General features: G+C 63.8%; 2 protein-coding genes across 2 annotated transcripts in view; both read right to left on the bottom strand.

Annotated features, from left to right (window-relative positions):
* Positions 1-1,672, bottom strand: part of CLIC3 (chloride intracellular channel 3) — a 2,491-nt gene extending 819 nt beyond the window's left edge. The window contains exons 1-5 of the mRNA XM_008576513.1: positions 1,614-1,672; positions 586-695; positions 378-503; positions 127-233; positions 4-52 (exon numbers count right to left, since the gene is read on the bottom strand). Coding sequence (XP_008574735.1) covers positions 4-52; positions 127-233; positions 378-503; positions 586-695; positions 1,614-1,649 — 428 coding nt within the window. The 5' untranslated portion in view covers positions 1,650-1,672. The remainder of the gene's footprint in view (positions 1-3; positions 53-126; positions 234-377; positions 504-585; positions 696-1,613) is intronic.
* A 5,383-nt stretch (positions 1,673-7,055) lies between these two features.
* The window catches only part of LOC103593500 (ATP-binding cassette sub-family A member 2), a 13,796-nt gene continuing 4,043 nt past the window's right edge, over positions 7,056-16,808 (bottom strand). The window contains exons 10-41 of the mRNA XM_008576497.1: positions 16,617-16,767; positions 16,325-16,529; positions 15,983-16,147; positions 15,703-15,883; positions 15,396-15,608; positions 15,110-15,306; positions 14,846-15,028; positions 14,425-14,609; positions 14,190-14,310; positions 13,680-13,916; positions 13,392-13,598; positions 13,054-13,156; positions 12,639-12,961; positions 12,349-12,562; positions 12,161-12,266; positions 11,954-12,065; positions 11,828-11,888; positions 11,568-11,742; positions 11,337-11,452; positions 11,108-11,255; positions 10,890-11,013; positions 10,630-10,762; positions 10,354-10,471; positions 10,083-10,261; positions 9,861-10,002; positions 9,656-9,790; positions 9,379-9,482; positions 9,219-9,311; positions 9,030-9,132; positions 8,819-8,956; positions 8,073-8,279; positions 7,056-7,844 (exon numbers count right to left, since the gene is read on the bottom strand). Of these exons, the coding sequence (XP_008574719.1) occupies positions 7,809-7,844; positions 8,073-8,279; positions 8,819-8,956; positions 9,030-9,132; positions 9,219-9,311; positions 9,379-9,482; positions 9,656-9,790; positions 9,861-10,002; positions 10,083-10,261; positions 10,354-10,471; positions 10,630-10,762; positions 10,890-11,013; positions 11,108-11,255; positions 11,337-11,452; positions 11,568-11,742; positions 11,828-11,888; positions 11,954-12,065; positions 12,161-12,266; positions 12,349-12,562; positions 12,639-12,961; positions 13,054-13,156; positions 13,392-13,598; positions 13,680-13,916; positions 14,190-14,310; positions 14,425-14,609; positions 14,846-15,028; positions 15,110-15,306; positions 15,396-15,608; positions 15,703-15,883; positions 15,983-16,147; positions 16,325-16,529; positions 16,617-16,767 (4,915 nt within the window). The 3' untranslated portion in view covers positions 7,056-7,808. The remainder of the gene's footprint in view (positions 7,845-8,072; positions 8,280-8,818; positions 8,957-9,029; positions 9,133-9,218; positions 9,312-9,378; positions 9,483-9,655; positions 9,791-9,860; positions 10,003-10,082; positions 10,262-10,353; positions 10,472-10,629; positions 10,763-10,889; positions 11,014-11,107; positions 11,256-11,336; positions 11,453-11,567; positions 11,743-11,827; positions 11,889-11,953; positions 12,066-12,160; positions 12,267-12,348; positions 12,563-12,638; positions 12,962-13,053; positions 13,157-13,391; positions 13,599-13,679; positions 13,917-14,189; positions 14,311-14,424; positions 14,610-14,845; positions 15,029-15,109; positions 15,307-15,395; positions 15,609-15,702; positions 15,884-15,982; positions 16,148-16,324; positions 16,530-16,616; positions 16,768-16,808) is intronic.

Raw genomic sequence — 16,808 nt, 5'->3', positions numbered from 1 at the left:
TGCAGGTAGCTGTCCAGCCTGGTGAGGGCGCGCAGCAGCTGCTGGTGCAGAGCTGGGGGCGGGGGGCGCGGTGAGCACCGGGCCTGGGGCGCCCTCCCGGCCCCGCGGCCCCGCCTCACCCCTCACCGTGGTCCTGAGCGGGCACCGGGCTTTTGATGAACGCGGAGAACTTGTGGAACACGTCGTTGCCCGCCGTGCTGGACTCCCTGTACCGCGGCGCCAGGCTCGGGAAGCTGTGGGCGTGGTGGGGAGGGGGATCGGGTCAGACCCTCACCCCGCCGCCCTGACCCCGCTCCAGAGGACCCCACGGTGCCCTCCCTGGGGTCCGTCCTGAGGTGCCCTCCCGGGGGCCCGTCCTGCCCCAGTCGGGCCCTCACTGGGGTGGCCCCAGCGTCTCCTCCAGAAACTCCTCGATGTGCAGCGTGTCCGTCTTGGCGTCGCCGTCATAGAGCAGGATGGGCAGCTGTGAGCCAGGGGCGAAGTCCTTCAGCACGTCCGGGGACCTGTGGGCACCGGGCAGGGAGCGAGGAGGCTGGCCCAAGGAGGGCGCCGGGCCGGGGAGGGCTCCCGGGGGCTGGGTCTCACCTGCGTGTGTCCACGGTGGTGAGCGTGAAGGGCACACCCTTCAGGAGCAGGATCATGAAGAGCCGCTGGCAGGAAGGGCAGTGCCCCACGCTCTCCCCGTCCTCGCTCGCCTGGGTGGGTGGAGCAGGGGGTGTCAGGACTGGGAGCAGACCCAGGAATCCTGCCACCAGGCTGGGTGGGACCCTGCCTACCACTGCCAATGGGACTGGAGCAGCGCCAGGGCTTCGGCTTGGATGGGCACAGCCTCTCCAAGTGTCTGGTGAGGGCTCTTGACTTGGGAGCTGGGGAGGAGCACAGAGCGGCTGGGAGCCCAGAGGCCTGGGGAGGGGTGGGACCCTGGAACTTTATCTTCACCGCCTGGGCAGAGGCCAGGCCCCTAGGCTCCAGGACCCAAAGGCTGACCTCAAGGGTAGGGTGGGCCAGCAAGCTGTTTTCTGAGTGATTCACCCGCCAGACTGGGCACCGTGGGCAGTACACTCACTCCCCCAGCTCCGACGGCCGGGACAGGCTGGGGCCTGGCAGTCCCAGCAAGCAAGCTGTTTTCTGAGTGATTCACCCGCCAGACTGGGCACCGTGCGCAGTACACTCACTCCCCCAGCTCCGACGGCCGGGACAGGCTGGGGCCTGGCAGTCCCAGCACCGACCTGAGAGCTGATGGGGGCTGCCTGGCACAGCCCCTCCTCTCCTGGCCCACAGACCCCATGCTCCACTCAGGCCTGTGCCGCTGCTGCCTGGTTGGCACCTCCCCTCCGAGGTGATTTTCCCCGGGAGGGCTGAGCTGGGCCCAGGAGCTCAGGCTGGGAGCAAGTCGAAGGCCACCCTGACTCCCTCTGGGTGTCACTCAGTGGGTCCTTCTTCCCCAGGCTGCCCCCACTTTCCTCAGCCTCTGTAGGTCTGCCTGAGTCCCCCAAGGCCCCAAAGGGGAAGGGGCTTAGACACTGCTGGGGAGTTCCACTCCTCTCAGCCTGCCCCAGAAAGCAGAGGACCCCCTCCCCTAGACAATCCCCCCAGCCCAGCCTGCTCAGCACCTTGACAAACAGCTGGAGCTTGGCGGTCTCGGCCATGGTGGGAGCTGAGGCGGTCAGGGCGCAGGGCATGGGGCGGGGACCTGGGGCGCTCCTTAAGTCTCCTGGGTGGCCCGCCCTCCCCGGCCAAGGGCCCGCCCCATGGAGCCACCTAGGTGAAGAGGGAGCTGCCCAGGGCACAGAGCCGGGTGCCTGTGCAAGGAGCCTCAGCCCGGGTGTCCGAGCATGAGGGTGTGACCAAGCATGGGGGTGTGACCGTGGGGAGAGCAGAGCTGAGGGCTGGCTGTGGGCGTGTGAGGCCAGCTCACACCAAAAGAAAGGCTGAGGCCCCAGTGCTGAGTGTGTGAGGGGAGCCTGGGTGGCAGTTGGAGACCCATCCATGGGGATGTGGGGACACAGGTGTGGGGGATGCCAGCCTGCGGGGGGGGCACCTGCGTCATGGTCCTCCCTGCAGTGGACACCCAGTTGTCAGGGTCCCCAGCCCAGAAAGCCATGGGGTGGGGGTGGGTAGGAGAAATGACGACCCTGGCATCAGCCTCAGTTTCCTCATCCGCACAAGGTATTACAAGGGTGGTAAGTCCCCCCTGCAAGAGACACCTCCTCCCACCGACTCTGTGAGGCAGGGCCCTCCACCGTCAGGGCGGAGCCCACATTCCAGGCGTGTCCTCGGCGCAGCGGGGAGACCAGCCTGGCTTTGGTGTTTTAACCCAGCCGTGCAGGGGCAGCCGTCTCCACCCACCACCCGTCCCTCCCACGCAGGCTCCGGGCAGGGTTCTTACCCTCTTCACCTTTCAAAACAAGTGCCAGGAGGTGGGTTGGAAGCCCCGGCCTGCTAACCCGCAGTCGGCCTGCGTGGAGGGCAAAGCCCAGCGCAGGTCAGGCGGGTGTGGGTGTGTGCCTGGCCACCCTGCAGCTCGCACCTGGTCCGTCTCTGTCAGGGTCACCCTTTGCAGCCCCCACCCACCTGGGCTTTGGCACCTGGGGGAGATGCTTCCTGGGGACCCAGGGCACCCTTGGAGGCCAGGCGCCACCCAGTGGCCACGAGGGAGATTGGCTGGCTGCCCTTGCCTCCCTCAGGCAGTGTGGTGCCAGCTGGCCCTGATGGCGGGTGGCCGAGGTGGCAATACTCCCTCCCACTCGCCTGCCCGCCTCCTCACCAGGCCTCAGTCCACGGCCGGGGGCTCCCGTGGCCGAGATCCAGGCCCCGAGTCTCTCCCGGCGGCCCACGCTTATCAACCCAGCCCGACCCCTTCCTGGACCCCACGGCAGCCGGGGCTCCTGGGACATGGGCCATGGCACGAGTCTGGGAAACTGGCTGTGTGGGGCTCCAACATCGTTTGGAGTCCTAAGTTCCTGCTGGAGCCTCGATTTCCCCTCCTTCCCACCTCCACCTCTATTCCAGGCTTCAGTGTTTTGCTCATCACGAGTAGGGTCAGGGGCTCCAGCGCTGGTTTCCTGCATGCCTGGCAGACGAACCGCAAGCCGCGGAGGCCCCTCCACACCTGCCCGTGTTCACCAGATGTCCCGTGTGTATTTTTATGCGTTTACAAAAGCACCCTTATGCATCCACAAGAAAAACGATGGAACAGACAAAGGATACAAACAGGTGTCAGAGAAAAGGAAACACAAAACACCGATAGCTGCGAAAACGTTTTGCCACACACCTTCCTCAGGAAACAAAGCACCAGACACGGTTGATCGTTGCAACTGGCAGAAGCGTGGTCGCCCCATACTAGGATGGGCCTTCTGCAGGACGGCCTCTGACAGTGGAAACACGTGCGGCTTCCTCTGTCCACCCACATGCACTCTGGATTTCCTACCACATTTTTATAGTAATTGTTTTAAAGAAGTGAAAACAGAAATGTACAGCCACCAGCCTTAACCAATCCCATGACCTACCAGGCCATGGGGTTATTCCTGCACCTCCCCGAAGGGCCCCACCTCCCCATCATCCACGGAGCAGCCTCTGGGGGCCCTTGTCCCCAGCTGAGGTCCCAGGGGAGGCTGGCCTGGACTCACTGGTGTTCGGAACTCCTGTTCCGGAGGCCACTCTCTGTGGGCCCCTTCCCAGCAATGTTTTCATGGCTGTGTTCTGAAGGGAGACATAGACATGTTGAGGGAAGGCTGGGGACCAGGGTGGTGTTGGGGTACGGGTGGGAAGCAGTGAGCAGACCTAGAGCCCGGATTGGTCCTGGTTTCCAAAGACCATCCTGCTAAAAGGGGCTTTGTGTCCCCTAAAATTCTTTTTTTTCTTTTTTCTTTTTGTCCTTTTTTTCGTGACCGGCAACGGGATCGCAACCCTCAGTGTCACGCCCACACTGCACTCAACCAGTGAGCGGACCGGTCACTATATGGGATCCGAACCCTCGGCGGGAGCGCCACCGCGCTCGCGACGCACTCTACCGAGTGCACCACCGCGCCAGCTCCCAAAATTCTTATGTTGGATCTTTACCCACAAGGTGATGGCATTAGGAGGTGGGGTTTTGTAGGTAATTAGGTGAAGGGGACCCCAGAGAGCTCCCTCGCCCCTCCCCCTTGTGAGGCTATGAGAGAAGGGTCATCCAGAAGAGACCCTCATGGAACCCGACGTGCCGGCAGCCTCCTCTCGGACTTCGGCCTCCAGGCCGCCGCGCTCGCGATGCACTCTACCGAGTGCACCACCGCGCCAGCTCCCAAAATTCTTATGTTGGATCTTTACCCACAAGGTGATGGCATTAGGAGGTGGGGTTTTGTAGGCAATTAGGTGAAGGGGACCCCAGAGAGCTCCCTCGCCCCTCCCCCTTGTGAGGCTATGAGAGAAGGGTCACCCAGAAGAGACCCTCATGGAACCCGACGTGCCGGCAGCCTCCTCTCGGACTTCGGCCTCCAGGTGCCGAGACGCACGCCTCTGCTGTTTGTAAGTCGCCCGGCACGTGTACTTCATATGGCAGCCCCAGACGGACTAGCCAGGCTCCTCAAGAAAGGGCTGATTCCAGGTGTGGGCGGGGGGAGTAAGGTCGAGCTCGAAAATGTGCAGGGGACAGGTCAAGAGGACACAGAAGCCAACTTGGATGGGCTCCCCGTGGCCAAATCTCAGGCTATTTGTGCGTAAAAAAGATGTTGGTAGAATCGTACACTTATGGATTGTTAAAATGCTAAATATTATGTATACTTAACAACAATAACAAATTTTTTAAAGGGCCAGCTCGTGGCTCACTTGGGAGAACGTGGTGGGGACGACACCAAGTCAAGGGTTAAGATCCCCTTACTGGTCATCTTTTAAAAAAACAAAAAAGAAAAAAAAATTTTTTTAAAGAGATGACAGTAATAAATGACTGTCATACTGATTTTTAAAATGCCCACAAGTCTATATTGATATGTTTTTAAAAGCAGAGGGGCTCTTGGTGAGAGAAAAATGCTAGCTAATAAATGCAGAAAATGAAAGAATTAGAAAATGGCCATTTTGCAGTCACCACCCCTGGGCAACAGGGTGTTAGGGAACAGGCTGTTCGTGTGGCTGCAGATCACCGCCCCCCAGGATTGCTTTCTCAGGTCTAAGGGAGAAAGGGACCTTCCAGTGGAAAGAGCTGCAGCCACGGCCTGACCAGGCGGTCACAGCACTGCCAGCCTCAGGGCAGACCAACACCACATGGTGGCCCGGCATCGTCCTCAGCATTTTCGCCAAAAATGTGCCACCTGCATCTGACCCAGAAGAAGTGATCAGATCCATCCAATTGTGGCCTGGACTTGTCAACCCTGTTCTCGTTGAGAAGCAAAAACAAAAAGGTGGACGTCAGCTTCAGAGGAGCCCACGGGGCAGGAAAAGGACCACAACAATTCCTGATTGCAGCCTAAATTTTAAAAAAAAAAGCTATAAAGGACACATCTGGGACACCCGGGAACCTTGGATAACAGTGCTGTGTCCTTGTTCACTCCAGGAGGTCGCTCTTGGGGGAAGGAGGCTGCAGGGCCTGGAGCCGAAGGGCCACGGGGACTGCTAGTCCCTCCCGGTGCACAGAGAGAGCGCGAGCGTGGCCAGGCCTCAGCGGCACGCGTCTGGGTGGAGGACGTGCAGGCGTGCACTGCAGTGCTCTTGCAACTTTTCCAACAGTTTGAGATGTTCCGAGTGACACGTTGCTGGGGATGTGTGTGTGTTCTGCTGAGTTATAAATCATCACAAACCAAGCAGCTTGAAATGACGTGCCCATGAATCGTCCGAACCTCCGCGGGGCAGGTGTCCAGGCAGGGCTTAGCTGGATCCCCTGCACAGGGCCTCACCGGGCGTCAGCTGGGGTTGCCTTCCTCCCTGGGACTTGGGGTCCTTTCCCTGGCGGGATTCAGCTCCTTGCAGTTGCAGGACTGAGGCCCCCAGCACTAGAGGCCACCGCAGAATCCTGCCATGGAGCGGCCCCCGGCCCTTCCAGTGGAGTGGAGGATCCTCTTAGTTCTTCACATGCTCGGTGCCCTCCTGGGGCTGCCCCCAGGGCCAGCATGACCCTCCATCCCCCCACCCAGTGACTGTGGCATCACCCTCTGGGCCCAGCCTGTCAGGGACCCAGCATACCCTGGCAGCCACAGCAAACATCTCACAGGAACCCAGATACATTGCCCAGCCCACCTCTAGTCACCCCAAACCTACAGGCCCACCAACACCCTCGCTTTCCCCATCCCCCCTGCCCCCCCGTGGTACCAGCCCTTACCTGGGTCTGCAGTCTGCCCTCCTCAGGGGTCTTCTGTGCCCCCCCCACCCCAGGTCCTTGAAACAGTCTGAAGTGGGAGTCTGACCTTGGCCAAGCTCACTGCGCATGAGCTCTGGGGATGCTTCATCCCAACAGTCCTGTCTCCCACCTCGAGCACACCGGACCCTGTCGCCCTGAACTTTGCAGCTCCCTGGATCCCCGCACCTCGCTGGGTCTCTGCCTGTGCGTGGCACTCCGTCTGGGGCACTCTTCCGTCAACGCGCTTCCACCCGGATCTGTCTCCATGTGGAGTCATCTCTCCTGGAAGCCCTCCCCACACCAATCCCCCACGAAAAGGAGACAGCCTAGAATGTGCTGTTACGGCCCTGCCTGGGCACTGGGCCCAGAAAATGTCCAGGTGCCACAGAGGCTCAGGTGGGACGGGGGAGAGGCCCGGGAAGAGGAGCAGAGGCCCCCACAGTGGGCCTGGCTTGGCAGCCACCAGCCCATCAGTGCTGGGCGGAAACACCAGCACAGCCCCCACTGAGAAGCCCATGCAGGACCAGCCTCCAGACCGGGGTCCAGGCTGTGGGGCTGGGGAAGGGCGGGGAGCCCCTTCCTCCAGGCTGACCCAGCCGCCCTCCCCACACCTGGACCCGGGCAGGGCAGCTCCCAGCGCAGCCCGTTCATTCCAGACAGGGCGCGGCAATAAGGGCGGTGTTCACCCAGCCCGGCAGGCCCACCTCCGTCTCCAGCGCCCCACCCCGCACACGCAGGCTCCCACAGATTTCTTTTAAAATTTATTAACAACAAACATCTGTGCGCTATGTACAGGTCCGGCTCCCAGGTGGGTGGGTGGGCAGGGGGCAAAGCTGGGTGGGAGAGCAATGGCAGCTGGAGGTGGGGGGACAGGGTCTGGCCCCTCGCCTGGCAGGAGGGCCAGCTTCTCCACTCCTGGGACCCGCCAGCCACCCCTCCACTGTCCACCTCCCTGCTTCCTGTGAGTGGCCCCTAACTCCAGGAAGACAGGGTGAGGGAAGCTTTTTCTTAAAGCAAAATAAATAGGCAGAACTGACCTAGCCTGGGGGTGGAACTGGCCCAGCCCCCGCCCCACAGCCCTGAGCCCTGCGGCAGCCCCCGTCAGTGTAAGAGAAAAGCCAGCTCGGGAGGCCCGGCCTGGCCAGGCTCAGGGCCACTGCAGGAGAAGAGGCAGGCAATACCCGGTATAACCTGCGTCACCTTGGGTGGGGGGACGGAGCTGGGCAAGGGCAAGGGGCCAGGCCAGACCCCAAGGCTTTAAGGCAAAGCGGGGTGAGGGGGTGCGCAGCCCAGGGCCGGGCCAGCCTTTGGCACAATTGGGAGGGTGGCCACAGTGGCCGCAGGGCAGGGCCGAGGGTGGGTGCTGGGCGGGAGAAGCCCCTTGGTCCTGAACCTCCCACTCCAAGGCCTGGCAGGTGGGCACTGGGGGACACAGGGTGAGGCCTCGGCCACTGTCTGACTTCTGTCCCAACACTTGAGTCCCTGACCCAGCTCCTGGTGGTCAGCAGAGTGTGTCCGTGTTGAAGGAAAGCTGGGCCTGGTGGACAGCAGACAGGCCAGGCTGGGAAAGGCACCCTCCAGCATCCCCAGTGGTGGCTGGACCCTCCCTCTGACATGCCCCCAGGGCTGGCCTCTCCCAGTCTCTCCCCCCGCCCCCACTCTGGAGCCTGAGACCCTCGGGGTAGCCTGGCAGCACCAGGCAGAGCTGGCCTGGCCTCCCCAACCCTGCAGGGCCCTGGGCAGCCACGAGGGGGCAGCTGCTCACCCGCTCCTCCTCGAAGCTGATGAGACCCTCGTCGTCCGTGTCCAGGTCCTCGGGCTCATCTGCCACAAGGGCCCGGAGCTCAGTGGGGGTGGTCCGGGGCCGGAGCAGGCTGAGCAGGCGGCCAAGGGGGGACTGCAGGGCTGAGGGTGGCTCCGTCTCCTGCTGCTCCAGGTTGTCACTCTGCTTCTTGGCGAAGTTCACGAACACCTGGGGGGCAGGGGCAGGCGGGTGGGCGGGGTGGACCCAGGTGGGCAAGGTGCCCCCGGCCAGGGCACTCACGTTGTCCAGTGTGGTCTGGCTGACCGAGTAGTCCTCGATGCCCAGGACACCCACGACCTGCTCCATCTTGCTGAACACCTGGGCCAGCGAGATGTGCTCCGACTTCAGCTGGTACTGAACCTTTGTGTGGTGCCGCTCCTGGGGGGGCAGGGAAGTCAGAGGCCACCAGGGCAGTGCCCACCACCCCCAGCTGTGCTCAGGACTCGCCCACCTTGAGCAGGGCCTCAGGGAAGTTCCGGTTGAAGAATCGCACCACGTCCTTCACGTTCTGGCTGCTCTTGGTCCGCACCGTGATCATGTAGCCATCTCCAAACCTGGCAGGACAGGCTGATGGCCCAGAGCCCCATGCCGCCCCGCCTGAGCCCCCGTCCCTCCGCCTGCCCCAGACCCCCCACCTGGGGGGCAGGGGCAGGCGGGTGGGCGGGGTGGACCCAGGTGGGCAAGGTGCCCCCGGCCAGGGCACTCACGTTGTCCAGTGTGGTCTGGCTGACCGAGTAGTCCTCGATGCCCAGGACACCCACGACCTGCTCCATCTTGCTGAACACCTGGGCCAGCGAGATGTGCTCCGACTTCAGCTGGTACTGAACCTTTGTGTGGTGCCGCTCCTGGGGGGGCAGGGAAGTCAGAGGCCACCAGGGCAGTGCCCACCACCCCCAGCTGTGCTCAGGACTCGCCCACCTTGAGCAGGGCCTCAGGGAAGTTCCGGTTGAAGAATCGCACCACGTCCTTCACGTTCTGGCTGCTCTTGGTCCGCACCGTGATCATGTAGCCATCTCCAAACCTGGCAGGACAGGCTGATGGCCCAGAGCCCCATGCCGCCCAGCCAGAGCCCCCGTCCCTCCGCCTGCCGCAGACCCCCCGGCTCACCGGTTCTTCAGGTGCTGGATGCTGCCCAGGCAGCGCAGACGTCCGTTCACCATGATGGCCAGCCGCGTGCACAGTGCCTCGCATTCCTCCATGCTGCGGGCGACACACACAGGCTGGCACCAGAGGGGGCGGGGCGCAGTGGGGGGCGGGGGGCACACACCTGTGAGAGGTCAGCACCACTGAGCGCCCCGTCTTGATGAGGTCGAGAATGAGGTTCCAGAGGAAGCGCCGGGCCTTGGGGTCCATGCCTGTGGTGGGCTCGTCCTGTGGGTGGGTACCGGTTTCAGTTACTGACCGGCTCACCCCAACTGCCCTGACCAGCCCGCCCCTACCTGGGCTCACCAAGAAGAAGGCTGGGAACCGGACCCCCCACCCAATCCAGGTCTCACCAGGGAAACAAGGGTGGAGTACCTGACCCCCCACCCCCTGGGGCTCACCAGGAAGATGAAGGCAGGGTACCCAATGAGGGCAATGGCTGTGGACAGCTTCCGCTTGTTGCCACCGCTGTAGGTACCCGCCGGCTTGTCTGCGTACTTGGTCAGCTCCAGCTTCTCCAGAGCCCACTTCACCACCTGGCAGGGAGGGCAGTGGTCAGAGGCCTGCCCACGGCACCGCTCCGCCCCTGCCCCTGCGGACGCTCACCCGGGCCTCGTCCTTCCAGGGGATGCCGCGCAGCCGCGTGTACAGCTGCAGGTGCTCCCGGGCCGTGAGCTCGTCAAACAGGGCGTCGAACTGTGGGCAGTAGCCCAGGCTCTGCTGCACCTGGAGCAGCTCCTTGAGCACGCTGGGGACGCAGCGGCCATCAGCGCGGCGGTGGGGGAGCGTGGCACAGTCGCCCCCACCCACTCCGGAGCCCCGCCACACCTGTGCCCGTTGACGAAGGCCTCGCCCCCCGTCGTGCTCTCGTCGCCAGTCAGCATCTTGAAGGTGCTGGTCTTGCCCGCGCCGTTGACACCCAGCAGGCCAAAGCACTCGCCAGGACGGACGCCCAGGCACAGGCGGTCCACGGCCAGGATGCGGCCGATCTTCCGGGACTTGTACACCTGACCGAGGGGGCGGGCCCAGTCAGAGGACGGCCCCTTCCTGCCCGGGCCCCGCCCCCACTCGGGCGACTCCCCAAACGCCCAGGGTGCACCTTGGTCAGGTTCTCGATCTTGACCATGTCGTTGTCGGCGTCCCCACGAAGTACTCGCTGCCGCTCACTGGCCACGTCCACGTCATCCTCCACAGGCTTGGTGGACACAGGCATTCGCCTGGGGGGACACGGTGGGCAGTGCCTGGCCTGGCCACCCACCCCAGCCACCATGCAGGCCAATGCCCACTTGCCCCCCTTGCTGTGGCCACGGCAGGAAGGGAGGGCAGCGCCTGGCCCGGCCACCAGCTCCCACCATCACCCTGCGCCCGCACTCACTGTGGCTGCCGCAGGAAGTTGTACTGGCACATGATGGTGAGGAAGAAGCCCACGAAGCCCTCGACTGTCATGGCCACTAGCCCCCGTGTGACGATGTCCCACTCGAACGGGGACTTCATCTTGTCAAACTGGCCTGTGGGGCAGCCAGCTCAGCGCCCATGCTGGGGCCCGGGGGAGCCCCCAGGGTCTCTGGAGCTAGGACGACCCCTCCAACCTCCCCTCCTAGGCACCCGTGCCGCCCCCCAGGGGGGCGGCCTCACCGATCTTGGCGTAGTATTCATTGATGTACTCGTTATACGCCATCTCCATGAGCCCGTGGCCCAGGTTGTAGTTGGGGAAGACAAGGAAACAGCTTTTCAGGTAACTGTTGACAACCTTCAGGTCCTGGAGGGCCACGGGGGTCATGGGCACAGCTTCTGCATGGCCTGCCGCCAGGCCCCGCCCCACTATGCCCCCAGGCCCCGCCCCACTGACCCACCTTGTCGTGCTCAAAGAGCTGCAGCAGGAAGGTGGCCACAGTGGCCGTGATGCCGATGAAGAGGTTGATGACGATAAGGAACACGTAGGCCGAGCTGGGGACCTCAAACCAGAAGGAGGCTGGGTACATGATGGGCGTGATGGACCACCTGGGGGCAGGCAGGGGGGGCGGCGGTGGTCACTGGGTGCCCGACCTGCCAGCGACCGCCCCCCCACCAGCTCCCCCTTACCCATAGAGCAGGAAGAGAGAGAGCACCGCGGGGAAGTTGGTGGGCGACGTGTAGGCCGGCAGGTCGAACACAAACAGGATGATGACACAGCAGGTGGCCGGGACCAGGTAGTTGAGCTGCAGCAGCAGGGACGGCGGGTGGCAGGTAAGGGACGGGAGGAGTGGGGCAGAGGACAGGGCACGGGAGGGGCCGGGCTGTTGGGGCACCCCATGGGCCATGCAGAGGGCGCACCATGTCCCACACATAGTTGGCCAGCCAGTAAATGACAGGGTTGCAGCCGCTGACGAACTGCAGGTGCTTGGCCTTGGTGGATTTCTCGGCCACGAGGAAGACCACGAAGCTGGCCGGCACGAAGGACATGGCCACGATGATGAAGATGGCGATGACCACATCCGTGCCCTGCAGCCTGGAGGTGAGACGGCCCTCAGCCCTGCACAGAGCTCAGGTGCTGCAGCGGGCCGCACCCCACCCCCGGTCCCGCCTGCACGTACAGGTAATCCAGGGAGAGGCTGGCGCTTGTCTTGTTCATGGGGTGGTTGGTGACGGTGATGCCTGCACACAGGGAAGGCGACCTCAGCCTGCAGGCTGGGGCCCAGCCCCACCCCACCCCCACTCACCGTAGGCTGCCGGGTTGCCCTTGCTCTTGGGCAGATTGGCGCGCAGGATGGCATTGTTGAGGCTGTTGAGGTAGGTGGGCATGCTGTGGTAGCCCTTGTTGTTGTAGAAAACCTGCAGAAGGAAGAAGGACACAGAAAAGCCCCGTGGGCCACTGCAGACCTCAGGCAAAGGCCGGACCACACAGCCCGCGGGCCTGCAGTGCTCACCTGGGCTGCCCTGCGCACTGCGATCTTCCGCACCATGGGCGGGGCTCGAGTGCCAAATGAAGCCGGAATGGACTTCTGGACATTGCCAAAGGTGATGGCCCCATACCTGGCAGGCAGGTGGGAGGAAAGTGAGGCCAGGTGGGCAGTGGCCAGCAGCTCTGCCCCATAGCCCTTCCCATCCAGCTCACCGGTGTAGCCGGAAGCGGTCCGACGTGAAGAGCAGGTACTCGGAGACGTTGTGGCCAGTGATGTCGGTCAGGATGTCACCTGTGACCACCCGCATCTGGGGCGGGTGCCCGCCCACACTGCCAGGGCAGGAAAAGCCTGTGCCCTGCATGGAGCAGGTGCAGCGGACGGGCTCCCGCACCAGGCGGGGCAGGGATGGCGCTGACGTCCATGTCTCTGTGGGCACAGTGTGACGATGTGACACAGGGCACTCACTGCCCATGCTCCCCAGTGGGCCCCCACGAGTTGGTACCTGGCCCGGAAGCAGTGGGCAGCAGGGAGGTGTTCCAGGCCTGCAGCAGGTCCTCTTCCAGGGACATGGGGGAGTCGGATGGGGCGGGTGAGGGTGGGGGCGGCACAAAGTTGGACAGAGGCAGCCCCTGTGTGAAGGACTCCAGGCACATGCTGTCGAAGAACCGTGCAGCCAGCAAGCGTGACTCTCCGCTGCTCAGGTTCAGCGTGGGCCCCAGTGAGCCGTTGGCAGGAGACTTGAGCACGCAGGTGGCACCCACGCCAGATGGCAGCCGAAATGTGCTCATGAGCTGCTGGGGGCTGGCATCGGGTGACAGCCGCAGTCTGGGGGTACCAACAGAGTGAGTTGGGCCCCACCCATCTCCCCTCTCTCACTGGCCCCCGCCTACTGCAGCCGCCCTGCCCAGCAGCCTCACCGGTACTCCCGGCGTTCCTCGTTGGCATAGGGGATGAAATTGCCACGGGGCTGGGTGTAGTTGTGGTACTGGGAGGGTGACAGGACCAGAGGGGGCAGGTCACCTGGTGGGAGAGCAGGGAGCCCTGAGCAGGTGCCAACCACCTGCCATTGGCCCCCAAGCCTTGGGAACCTGTTCTTAATGGCCAGAGGGCCCATGCTGAGGAGGCAGAACTCCCGATGAGCCACCAAGTGTGCCCAGACATGTCAGATGTGGCCCAAGGCACAGAGGGGGCGAGGATACCCCAGGAGGCTCAGGAGCAGAGTGGAGCCAACCTCTGCCTGAACAAGTGAACTTACCGATTTCAGGGACAGACAAGGCCACGGTCATGGCCACACAGACAAAGAAGGCAGGCAGCAGGATCTGGGAGAAGAGCGCTTTGGAGTTGCGGCGGGCACAGTGGAAGCGCTTGACCAACAGCCCGTGGAACTGGCGCACTTTCAGCCACCAGCCCTCCAGCTTGCGGCTGCCCTGGCCAACCCGCGAGAGGGCCTCTGCCTCAGCCTCTGTGCAGAGAGGTGTGGGCTGAGTGGGCGGGCCTCCCTAGCCACCCTCTGGGCTCCCCCAGCCTCACTCAGTGCCCCCACCTTGCAGGCTGACATTGTCGGGGTCCTGAGGGTTGTCAAAGAGAGGGCGGTAGTCACCGTAGACATCGGCATAGCCGGCTCCGTCATCACCACGGGCAGAGCCCACTGAGGATGCCGACTGCAGGGATGCCTGAGACTGGGCCAGCTCCGAGCACTGGGCCAGGTTGCCAGCTCGACCCTCCCCAGACATCAGGCCCTCCTCCCCAGGCAGCCCGTCCTTCCTGGACTCCTTCACGTCTGCACAGTGGAGAGACCCGTGAGGAAGAGGAAGGCCCCAAGGCTGCTGCCCCCCAGGTCTGCCCAGGACCCCTGCTCCTTAATCCTGACACCAGCCCTCAGGCCCATGCATCCGTCCAGGACCTCTGGCCACCATGCCCACCCAGGCCTCCTGGCTAACCCTGGGGAGTCCCAGCCCCTCGATCCCACCCAAGAATCCCACCCCCACGGACCAGGGAGGAGTAACAAGCCCCAGGCCTAAGGTCAGGCCCGGCGGGACGGGCGCGCTCTCACCAGCCTCGCTGTTCTCTAGCGACTGGTCCTCCTCGGACACCTTCAGGAACACCTCCTCCAGCGTCGTGTCCATGAGCCCAAAGCTGCTCAGGTGCAGTGCGTCCAGACTGTGCTCCAGGTCCTGTGGAAGGGCAGACGAGGCCACAGGCAGCGTGGGCACACGGGACAGGGGTGTGCCCACCTCCCCCACCGGCCGTGCCCAGCCCCGCCCCCTGCCCGTGCTCCACCGTCTCACCTGGAAGAGGCGCTCGAAGGCCCCCTTCTTGGCAGCCTCACTGGGCAGGATGTAGGAGAGCTCGGTGCTCGTGTCTGAGACGAGCAGGCAGGAGGCCACGTGCTTGCGGATGAACCGGGACACGTGGGGCTCGGAGCAGCTGCTCAGCGGGGCCCGACCCGAGGGGCTGGACGCCAGCCCTGGCTCTGGGAGGGGACGGCGAATACGGAGGGGACTCACTTGAGGGCTGGGAAAGAGGGGCCCTCGAGGGGAACCCACCCGGGTCAAGATGGGGGCATGGAGAGAGGGTGGGCCAGACCCAACCAGGCATCCTGGGCCCACTGGGTGACAGTGAGGGCCCCGCCCCTCCACTTTGGGGTCTCAGGTAGGGGATCCTGGGGAGGGGTGGCCTGAGGCCAACTCACACAGCCTCAGCACTCACCTTGGGGTCCCCCAGGCTCTGCAGGCCGCTTGACCAGCGTGAGGCGGTACCCGTCGCCGTAGGCACCCTTGAGGAACAGAGGGGAGCCGCAGCACTTGAGCTTCCCGTGGGAGATGATGGCGATGCGGTCCCCGAGAAGGTCGGCCTCGTCCATGTGGTGGGTGGACAGGAGAATGGTACGGCCTGGAGCGAGGACGGATCCGGGGTCAGAGAGGTCAGGGGGTCAAGGAGGTGCCACTGGCACCCGGGCAGCAGCCTGCTCACCAGGCTTGTACTTCAGGATGAGGTCCCAGATGGCGCGGCGAGCATAGGGGTCCACACCCGCAGTGGGTTCATCCAAGATGATGGCACGGGAGCCGCCCACAAAGGCGATGGCCACAGAGAGCTTGCGCTTCATGCCACCCGACAGCGTCTGCACCAGCGAGTGCCGCTTGTTGGACAGCTCCAGGTCCTCGATCATCCTGGGCATGGGACAGGAGGCCGTGGGACCAGAGAGCCCCGTCCCCGCGCCCCGCCCCGCGCCCCGCCCTGCCCTGTCCCGCGCCCCCACTTGTCCATCTCCTTGCGGATTTCCTCCTGGGCCATGCTCTTGAGCCGTGAGTAGAACCACAGATGCTCCTCCACCGTGAGCCGGTCAAAGAGCACGTTGTGCTGTGGGCACATGCCCAGGTTCTTGCGGATCTCGTCCATCTCTGTGCGGATGTCACGCCCATAGATGGTGGCTGAACCCGACGTCGGTGGGAACAGGCCAGTCAGGATCGACCTGGGTGGGTCGGAGGGGTCACGACCCATACCTCCTGCAGGGACCCACTCTGCCCCAGCTGGGTACGGACTCCTGCACTGCCCCACACGCTCACATGGTGGTGGTCTTGCCCGCCCCGTTGTGGCCTAGGAAGGAGACCACCTGGTTCTCGTAGAGGTTTAGGCTCAGCTTGTTCAAGGCCAGTTTCTTGTCGTCCTTGTAGACCTTGGTGAGCTTGTCCACACAGACAACCAGGGGCAGGTGGGTGGGCTCCTCCTCCATGCCACGTGCCTCCTCTGCACCAGGACTGTGGGTTAGCAAGCTGGGCGGCCGTGCTAAGGCCGCTCCAGGCTCCCCAAACCCAGCAACTGCCCAGCCGATGGCGTCTGCCTCACCAAAGCGCCGGCTCTCCATGGCACAGGCCTGGTCCTCCTCCATGATGCTGAGGCGGGGGGCACGTGCCCAGGGCCAGCTCCACTCCCAGGCCTCTGTCCGCCCACTGCCCAGCCAGTAGGACTTCTGCAGTGGGAAGTACCAGGGCCGGGGCAGCCCATACATGCCTGGGAGTTGGGGAGGGGAAGCTGACCTAGGGCCTGGGGGTGACTGTCCCCCCCACCGGCCATGTGCCCACCCAGGGAGCTTCCTGGCTGGGTTCAGGAGGAAGCCCAGAGAGGTACCTGCCCCCGGTCTGGGGTCTCCCTGCCTCTCCCCTGCTCCTCCACAGGGCTGGCCAGTACCTGGGTGCACGGCTTCAATGTACCATGTCAGCACGCCATAGACGACTGCATCCACCATCAGCATGGTGACAGCAAGGAGCAGATTGAAGTCATCCCCCTCCACGGGTGACCGGCTGAACGTGTGCCACTGGATGCCCACGCCCGCCACCTCATACAGTGCGAAGTACTTGGAGCCCAGGCCGAAGGCTGTGGTGGACATCAGGGACTGAGGGGACAGAGGTGTCAGCCGACAGGAAGAGTGCATGCTCCCCCCCGTCGCCCCAACCTGCCCCTGCCGGCCCTTGACCCTCACCGCAATGCACTTCTCAAAGGCAGTGATCTTATCGTGTGCCACCTCCTCGCGGATCGCCACGTACATGTAGGGCACGTAGCTTAGAAAGTAGATGATTCCGCCACAGGCCGAGGCCAGCTTGGCCTTGGAGTACAGCACGGACACCAGGAAGCTGGGGCGGGCGGGCGGGGGCCACATGGCTATCAGCCACCC

The sequence above is a fragment of the Galeopterus variegatus genome, unplaced genomic scaffold (genome assembly GCF_000696425.1).
Source record: "Galeopterus variegatus unplaced genomic scaffold, G_variegatus-3.0.2 Scaffold1360, whole genome shotgun sequence".
Taxonomy (NCBI): domain Eukaryota; kingdom Metazoa; phylum Chordata; class Mammalia; order Dermoptera; family Cynocephalidae; genus Galeopterus; species Galeopterus variegatus.
Note: the sequence above shows the minus strand (reverse complement) of the source record. Positions and strands in the feature narration are given on the sequence as shown.